Source organism: Electrophorus electricus, chromosome 16 (genome assembly GCF_041902795.1).
Source record: "Electrophorus electricus isolate QZ-2024a chromosome 16, ASM4190279v1, whole genome shotgun sequence".
Classification (NCBI taxonomy): domain Eukaryota; kingdom Metazoa; phylum Chordata; class Actinopteri; order Gymnotiformes; family Gymnotidae; genus Electrophorus; species Electrophorus electricus.
In genome coordinates, this window is record NC_137512.1 from 25435001 (window position 1) to 25444200 (window position 9200).

General features: G+C 44.2%; 1 protein-coding gene across 1 annotated transcript in view; it reads left to right on the top strand.

The window, feature by feature from the left end:
• Nucleotides 1-8673, top strand: part of LOC113590796 (aminopeptidase N-like) — a 9049-nt gene extending 376 nt beyond the window's left edge. The window contains exons 1-20 of the mRNA XM_081698873.1: nt 1-199; nt 1430-1575; nt 1698-1831; nt 2045-2171; nt 2680-2834; nt 2919-3032; nt 3708-3851; nt 4181-4246; nt 4402-4467; nt 4601-4776; nt 4852-4928; nt 5219-5352; nt 5601-5656; nt 5901-6048; nt 6268-6359; nt 6633-6743; nt 6859-7026; nt 7399-7539; nt 7714-7795; nt 8078-8673. The exon at nt 1-199 is cut by the window's left edge and continues 376 nt beyond it. Of these exons, the coding sequence (XP_081554999.1) occupies nt 1-199; nt 1430-1575; nt 1698-1831; nt 2045-2171; nt 2680-2834; nt 2919-3032; nt 3708-3851; nt 4181-4246; nt 4402-4467; nt 4601-4776; nt 4852-4928; nt 5219-5352; nt 5601-5656; nt 5901-6048; nt 6268-6359; nt 6633-6743; nt 6859-7026; nt 7399-7539; nt 7714-7795; nt 8078-8236 (2495 nt within the window). The 3' untranslated portion in view covers nt 8237-8673. The remainder of the gene's footprint in view (nt 200-1429; nt 1576-1697; nt 1832-2044; nt 2172-2679; nt 2835-2918; nt 3033-3707; nt 3852-4180; nt 4247-4401; nt 4468-4600; nt 4777-4851; nt 4929-5218; nt 5353-5600; nt 5657-5900; nt 6049-6267; nt 6360-6632; nt 6744-6858; nt 7027-7398; nt 7540-7713; nt 7796-8077) is intronic.
• Nucleotides 8674-9200: the final 527 nt, after the last annotated feature.

The following is a 9200-nucleotide window of genomic DNA, read 5'->3' on the forward strand; positions in this document are numbered from 1 at the left end:
TGACTGCCCTCAGTGGCACGCCTGCTCCCATCATACACTCCACCTGGATGCAGGACACCACACAGTATCTCGTGATGCAGCTAAACAGCAAACTAACGGCAGGAGAATCCTACGTGCTCCGCACAGAGTTTGTGGGGAAGCTTGGCAATGACCTAGAAGGATTTTACAGGACCGCATACAAGGAAGGTGGAGTGATAAGGTATGTGGGGAAGAGTGAGGTGACACACTGGGGGGACTGAGATAATGTGGGGTGTTTTTTTAAAGCTAAAACAGGAACTGGCAAACTGAAAGTTCCAGGAGCAGCTCACATGTTTGTGTTAACACTGATTCTAAGGCCACATGAATGTGTGTGTGTGTGTGTGTGTGTGTGTGAGTGTGAATGTGAGCGTGTGTGTGTGTGTGTATGACAAAACAGAATGTCAAAAAGAGTATGTCATTCAGATTTTCTTGATTTAACCTCAGAACATCTCACATGCCTGAACCCTGTGCTCATGCATTATCAGCTAACAGGATGTTCTCCTCCAGGAGGAGGACAGTGATCAGTAACGTCCAGGCTGCAGTCGGACCCCCGGCTGGGGTCTCTGCTGCACTGTGAGCCATAGGTGTTTTAGCAGGCCACCTGGGGACGTGGTCCTCTCCACAATAACAGCAGCTGCCTTCTCAGCCAGAGACAGATCTCACTGAGAACCAGGAGAAACAGATCACTGTGTGCTGTTGGAAGGATAACCAAAGCGGATCGCGTCAGTGTATGTGTATGGGTGTGTGTATGGCTATGTGAACATGTGTTTTGTGCATGTGTGCATGCATATAAATTGGCATGTGAGAGACCACGTTGCATGTGCCGCAAGTGAGAATCACATGTTGCTTGCTCCAGACCAGGACGTGTGGGTCAGCGCGTCCAGCTGTCCTGCGTGGGGTCCAGGGTGTGTTCATGCAGCCTGTCCAGCGCGCTTGTCTGCTGCTGGAGTGACAGAACTCAGAATGGGGAACAGCTAAAATCTACATGGGGACTATAAATGCTGCGATTGGGCTTTTGACACTCCATTGGCTGAGTGTGTGTGGTATCAGTATGCAGACCAAAGTCAAACAATCCTGCAATTTATTTATCAGTTTTATAATGGATATTAACAGTTATAACCTACTCTATAACAGGAAGTAATAAATGATCATATGTTTACCAGCCAGGCACTCTTTGTTATCAGTCACCCCACCACACACACACACACACACACACACACACACACACACACACACACACAAAGACCTCTGTTCGACTCTGCTTCACCTCTTTGTTGGCAGATCAGATCAGATCTTTCCCAATAACCCCACATCTCTGCACTGACTCACTGTGTGCTGAGAGCATGCAGACTGAGAGTATGTTCCTTCACTGTACGTGTGTCTGATTGTGTGTGTATTTATGTTTAAACAGGACTGTAGTTGCCAGTAAAATGCACCCCATCCACACACGCAAAACTTTCCCCTGTTTCGACGAGCCGGCTATGAAAGCTGTCTTCCACATCACACTCCACCACGATCGAGGGACTGTTGCTCTCTCCAACAGCATGGAAATACGGGGTCAGACCCACAACTCCGTTATTAGCTGTCCTTAGCTGTTATTAGCTGTTGTTAGCCGTTATTAGCCGTTGTTAGCTGCACTGTACACAGACTCCTCCGTGACTGCGTCTCTCTGCCTTTAGATAAAGTTGACACTGTGGTCGATGGCACGCCTGTCACCATTACCAGGTTTAAACCCACAGAGTACATGTCTCCCTACCTGCTCTCAATGTTTGTCAGCGATTACACGAATGTCCAGTCAAGAGAAGACACTCTGGTAGGAGCTCGAACTATGTGTGTTTCATATACGTTTTTATTATATAGCTCTATTATGATTTATATACAAATATGACAATATTACATGTCATAGTTTATTTACTCACAGTCTTATGTTGTAAACTATCCAGACAGGGATCACTTTAGTAAAATTCAGTTCATTCAGATCAGATGTATTTTTACGGACATGCCTGCAACCTGTTCCACTGAGCAGGTGCGTGTGTGGGCCCCCCCCGGCGCGGTGTCTCAGGGGCTCTGCGCCTGCGCCCTCAGCCTCACCGGGCGCCTCCTGCACCTGCTCCAGGACTACTACAACGTCACCTACCCGCTCCCTAAACTAGGTAACGCCAAGGCCGTGCGGTGTGGCGCGTTAACAACAAACGTCTGAGATGTAAGACGGGCTTGTTGGAAGTGGCTTCATAGCTGGGTTTAGAAGAAGAAAATGAAGAAAAACTTCCATAAAGCACTGAAATCCCTTTTACTGAATTTCCTGCTCTTTGTAATGACTATAAATCTCCATTTGTCTTAACATGACATCCCTTTAATGGACCTATCTAAGTATATTTAATTAATATCAGCGATTGTGTCATACTCTGCATCACCCAACAGAGGGTCCCAGCCAAACCATTAACAGACCTGGGAGCTGTGTTAGTGCAAAGATGTAGACTGGTTGGTGAGGACCAGATTAACATGGGAATATACTCTACACTATTGATTTATGAATTAATAAATCAATTTAGTTTTAATATTCAACAAGGACTTTTAGTTTGATATTCTCTTGTACTTCACGCTAAGTGAGTTGTGTTGTGTGAGGTCTGACCGACCTGACGCGGTGTGTCCACTCTGAAGACCAGGTCACTCTGCCGGACGTCCACTACGGAGGAACGGAGAACTGGGGGCTCATCACATACAGAGAGAAGCGTCTCTTCTATGAGCCACGTATCTCCTCCAACAGGGACAAACAAAGCACAGCTACTCTCATCGCCCATGACCTGGGCCACATGGTACGCAGGGCTGACATGTCATGTGAATCTTCATCGCCTGGGGCGTTAACCTCCATGTCCGGACTCTCTCTGTTTTACGGTCAGTGGTTTGGGAACCTGGTGACTCTCAGCTGGTGGAATGAGGTTTGGCTGAGTGAAGGATTGGCGTTGTACATGTCTTACCTCAGTGCAGATTATACTGAACCCAACTGGAATCTGGTGAGTAATGGACACACACACACACACACACACACACACACACACACACACACACACACACACACACACACACACACACACACAATTAAGTCTCTCTTTGGTTAATGCTACAACCTTGTAGTCTGTTCAATGTAACACCACTGCCAGTAAAACAATAACAGGACATTCATAAAACAATAGCTCAGGACACAGACTCAGCAGCCACCAACAAACAAGTGCTGGGCTGATTGATTCTGCCTCTGAGATTTTTATGAGGTCTCTAGAATGTTCTCCACTATGGACGCTGGAACATTCTGAAGTCAGCTGCCAACAATGGAATGTTGGTGTTTGTTAAAGACTGCTGGTGTTTGGTAGAAACTGCTGCTGTTTGACAGAGAATGCTGGTGTTTGAGAATGTTGGTGTTTCTTAAAGACTTGGTGTTTAATATAGAATGTTGGTGTTTGTTAAAGATTTTTTGTTTGATGGAGAATGTTGGTGTTTGAGAATGTTGTTTGTTAAAGACTTGGTGTTTAATAGAGAATGTTGGTGTTTGTTAATTACTTGGTGTTTGATAGAGAATGTTGGTGTTTGAGAATGTTGGTGATTGTTACAGACTGTTGGTGTTTGATAGTGACTGTTGGTATCCATTCCAGCATTTTTATGGAGCTTTTGACACCTCGTTGTCCCTCCCACAGAAAGACCTGATAGTATTGAACGACATCCATCGAGTGTTCGCCGTGGACGCACTGGCGTCTTCTCACCCCCTCTCCTCTAAAGAAGAGGACATCATGAAGCCAGAGCAGATCAGTGAGCTGTTTGACACCATCTCCTATAGCAAGGTGGGGCTGAGGGGCTCTGCACATGCTCAGTTCACATCGGCTCATTACAGCACAATGAAATTCAGATTCATTCAGTATAATTCAGTTTAGTTCAATTCAATTTTATCATCCATTTTATCATCACTAACAAGCACCAGCACAGAACGTTTCCCAAGCAATTTGGTTTGTCTTGGTAGTTTTATTAGCTTGAGAGTTTATTATGAGTTATTATGAGTTCATGTAAACATGTCCGTGGTTTTTTTTAGGTTATGATATTTCACAAGATGTTGACTGCCTTTTTTTTTTTTTGCTTTTTGCTTTACCGAGTTATGCTCTTTGTCTGCCTCTAGGGGGCACCAGTGCTAAGGATGCTGTCGGGTTTTCTGACAGAGCCCGTCTTCGTTGGAGGGTTGCGTGTGAGAGAGCTTTTAATACAATGTTTTGTTGGCACCTTTAGTTTTGGGAGGCTGTTAGAAGTTTTCATTTAAAGACTAGGTAGAATGCCTCTTAAATACATAATTATGTATACGTGTATGCATATGTTTATTTATTTTTATTTAAACTTTTACAGACATATTTGCAGACATTTGCGTATAAAAACACAGTTGTCTCAGATTTGTGGGATCATCTTCAAAGAGTAAGTCTCATTTACATCTGCTCTGTTTAATCTTCCCGCCAAAATCAGCACTTTGCTTGACGGTCCTCATTTTGAAGTGTAGCAGTGCTGCCCTCTTGTGATCAGGTAACGTATTGCGCTCAATCACTTTCAGGCTGTTGATGCTAATGGAACTGTTCGCCTCCCTCGGCCTGTCCGTGAGATCATGGACCGCTGGGTTCTTCAGATGGGTTTCCCACTGGTCACCATTAACACCAGAACTGGAGTTGTCACTCAGCAACACTTCCTGCTGGAGCCCGACGCTGCTGTGGAGACGCCTTCGGAGTTTAAGTAAGTCTGGCGTCTCCTTGGTAGCTCCTTTTCTGTCTTAGTTCCTCAGGCTGGTTTTATTCTGTGTGGCTGTAGTTACGAGTGGATCGTTCCCATCACCTGGATGAAGTCGGGAATGGAACAGAAACCTGATTGGCTCCTGCAGCGGAGTGGTGAGATCAGCAGTAATCCTCTCCCATAAACCAATCAATGAGCAGCCAGCAGCATAAATGATATAATCAGTAATTAGACCTTTAAAATAAAAAAAACCTCAATCAATCTAAAATATTTAGCATGAACACATGCTTAAATAATCCAATCCAGAGCACTTTAGACAGTCAGGCCAGTATGGATGTGTGATGTGGGGGAGCCAGAAGCGTCTGTCAGGTCCCCCTGCACTGGGCAGGGAAATGCTGAGTTAAACCATCGATTTTGACATTCGGTTTTTGCTCTGGGTTCCAAGAGATTCACAGTGACATGAAAACAGTGGGGGATGAATGGGTCATGCTGAACGTCAACCTCACCGGATACTACAGAGTGAACTACGACTCGGAAAACTGGGAACGCATCCTAGAGCAGCTCCGGACGGACCACCAGGTCAAATGCACACAGCAAAGATAAGTCAGCAAGTCAGCTAGCCAATCACCAATAATAATAATACAACAAACGTGTGTGAACATGGCAGTTAATACAGCAGAGAACAGTCAGCTAGTCAGCTAGCCAGTTACCATAAATAATAATACAACAAAGGTGTGTGAACATGGTAATTAATGCAAATTATGTTTTTATCTGTGATGTTGTTAATATATATTTGTGTAGGACTTACTACCTATTTTTTCTCATAGGTCATTCCAGAAATGAACAGGGCACAGATTGTGGATGACGCCTTCAACCTTGCAAGGTAAAAACCTCCCATAAACAACAATTCTGCAGAAAGAAGAATATAATCAGAAAGAAGAATATAACCAGAAAGAAGAATATAATCAGGGTTTCAGTTTCAGTGCCCCTCTGTGTGATGTGTTTGTGGAACTGAAAATGACATGTTGGTGCAGTCCTTACGTGTCCCAGCACATAGCACTGTCACCTCCGTCACATGCAGGACTGAACTCCTGTGTTGAGTCTCTTATGTTTCCTGATTCCTGCAGGGCTGGAATAATTCCTGTTGCTTTAGCCCTGAACACAACAGTGTTTCTCTCAAAGGAAACGTCCTATATACCCTGGGAATCGGCACTAATGAACCTGGACTCTTTCTACCACACGTTTGATCAAACAGACGTCTGTGGAAACATGAAGGTAATCACGTGTAATTCTTAGCGCAATTAAGGTGCAACATTTTCCCACATTAATGCATATTCATAAAACTCTACATTAATCTAAATGCACAATACCTTTTTACATAATACATTTTTAAAATTTTAGTTTATTGAATCTTTTGCTCAAGAAAGTCAACTTTTGTTGAATCAGGTTATTAAAGACAATCTCTATACGTAACACATTAAGTTTTGGTTGCAGAAATACTTCAAGAAGCAAGCAACACCTCTTTTTGAACACTTCAAGGCTATTACCCCCGGGTGGATGAGAGTACCCGCTGGACACACAGACCAGTACGTTACACAGATTTAACAGTCACCCTATCTGAAGTGCAGTGTAGTTAGCCAAAGGGTAGAAATGAACAAATAAACTGTAAGATCTCCATGCCATCAGAAACAGTGTAAACATCATCTGAACTGTTAATGTCAGCTTCGATCTTGAAATGTATCGTTTCTAGCAAAACATTTGGACATTTTCTAGAGAAATGTGTTTATACAAGGAGATCTTCTCTATCCTGGATGATCAGAGCTTGATACGCTGAGACGTGTCTGCATGGACGTTCGCAGGTTTGACCGGCTCAATGCCTTCAGAGTGGGCTGCACTGCTGAAGTAGATGCTTGCCTCAACCTCACTGTGTCCTGGTTCTCCCAGTGGATGGAAGAGCCCGCGCAGAACCCGTGAGGCCTTCAGGCTCTCCTCCCCTCGACCAGGCTGGAGCCTTCTGTCTTCTGCACGTCCTCTGCTTAGGACTGCTTCAATGTTTGTCAGCTTTCTCTGTTCCTTCCTCATCAGGGTTGACCCAAACCTGAGGTCCACAGTGTACTGCAGTGCCATAGCTGCAGGGGGCGCTAAAGAGTGGGAGTTTGCCTGGAGGATGTTCCAGAATACCAGCGTCGCTACTGAGGCAGAAAGACTGATGTCTGCGCTGGCGTGTACCAGAGACACACAACGTTTAGAAAGGTTGGTAGGGGAGATGATAGGCTACCAAACAGAAAATCTCTTCTTGGAATAATTAAAAGATTAAAAAACAATTTAGACTCTATGTCACAGTTATCACCTGCGGTTTGTGTGTCATATTAAATATCAATTATGTGAGGCTGAGTTCACCTCCAAGAGTGACTGCAGTTATTATATCAGTAACAAATATATAATTTACACAAATATGTGTGAATAAGTGTAAATATGTGTAAATATGCATAAATGTGTAAATAGGTGTAAATATGTATACATGTACATATGTGTAAATAAGTTATACAGACTTATATGTGTAAATAAGTAAAAATATATGTAAATATGTATAAATATGTGCACTCAAAGATGTTTTACGTGCAGCTTCCTCAGTTTCACCCTGAACCCCGTGAAAATTCGGAAGCACGAGGCCACCTCAGTGATTGTGCAGGTTGCCAGGAATAAAGCTGGCCGTGCGCTAGCGTGGAACTTCGTCAGACAGAACTGGAAGTACATTTTCACTGAGTGAGTTTCCAGAACAACACTGAGCACAGACCACGACAATGTTGGTATCTGTTTCGCCTGTTAGTTATCTGTAGTTACACTGCGCCTATGCATGTGGCCACGTGTGTGCTGGTGCACATAGCCAAGTGCTGGTGCACGTGTCCGTGTGCTGATGTGCGTGACGTGCTGTCCCAGGTATGGAGCAGGCTCGTTCTCATTCGCTGAGCTCATACATGGCGTGACACAGGCGTTCTCAACACAGGATCAGCTCGACCAGGTGCGTGTCCCTTGTCTGTGTCCCTGCCTGTCTGGGCTGAGGGAAACTTTTCTTCAGGAATAACGAAGCGTGTTAGAGCTTACTGATCCAGTCCCAAGCTCAGCATCGATTACCCGGCATCGGTGCGTGAGACGCTGGAGACAGGACAGAAACCACGACTGTATCGTGACCGTCTTTGATGAGCTACGTGCTGTCCCATGTATGATAGCTTTCCACTGTAGTAACTTGTGTGTGTGTGTGTGTGTGTGTGTGTTTCGTGTGCTTCGTTCGGGTGTGCTGCAGCTTCGGCGGTTTAAGGAGGACCACTCTGACATAGGCTTCGGTCCAGCAGCCTGGGCCTTGGAGCTGGCCATGGAGAAGACGAAAGCCAATGTGAAGTGGGTCACAGAGAGCCAGCCGGAGGTCAAGGAGTGGCTCAGCGCTGCAGCTGGACGAGCGTAGCCCTGCTCTGGGCTGGGGTCACCGGCACCTCCCTGCACACACGTGTTTGTTATCTGAGTTCACTTTGGGGATTTATTTATAAACAAAAAATATGTTTAAGGGTTTTTTTAATCATTGTAGTCTGAGCATTTTCTATACGTATTAAATAAAAAAAACTACATTAAAATAAATCGATAAATAGATATATTGTATTGATTTATCTGTTGTTAATAATGTAAAAATGTTAAAACCCCATTACATTACTATTTAACCCCTTATATTGCTTTTAAAAAGACTAATTTTGAGAACTGGCAGAAAAACTATAATTTTTATTCAAGCTTGTGAGTTTGATTAAAAGAGTGAGTGAAAACATGATTCATTTGATTTATTTGGAAAAATATAGAAAGTGATTTTTTTCACATACACGCACTGATAACATTTGGCCCAATAACTACAGGAGAGATATCGCATGAATAATAAATGTAACGTAGTAGCATAATGTTTGTTATGTAGCAGTATGTAAAAATGATATATATTTGATTTGTGCTTTTGTGGGACCTTGAGTTGGAAATTCATCTGTTTAATTCATCCTGCCAGAATTAAACAGAATAAAACGGAAACAGCAGAAGTGAAACTCACCTCTGAACTGTTCGGTTGTCATGCTGTTTCTGCATGGAGCTTCAGGTTGTGTATGACACATGGGCAAATCCACACAGTTACCTATACAGAACTGCCCAGCTGTATAACTGCCCCCAGCCCAACCATATTACTGCCCCTGGCCCAGCTGTATAACTACCCCCAGCCTAACCATATAACTGCCCCCAGCCCAGCCGTATAACTACCCCCAGCCTAACCATATAACTGCGCCTGGCTTTGGCCACAGCTGTTTAACTGTCCCGTCAGATGCCGCAGAGCCTCAGCTGTGGGCTGCAGCCTGCCTGCTGTGTGGGCTTCTCCTCGAACGTGACACCATCCTCAGCTTCCT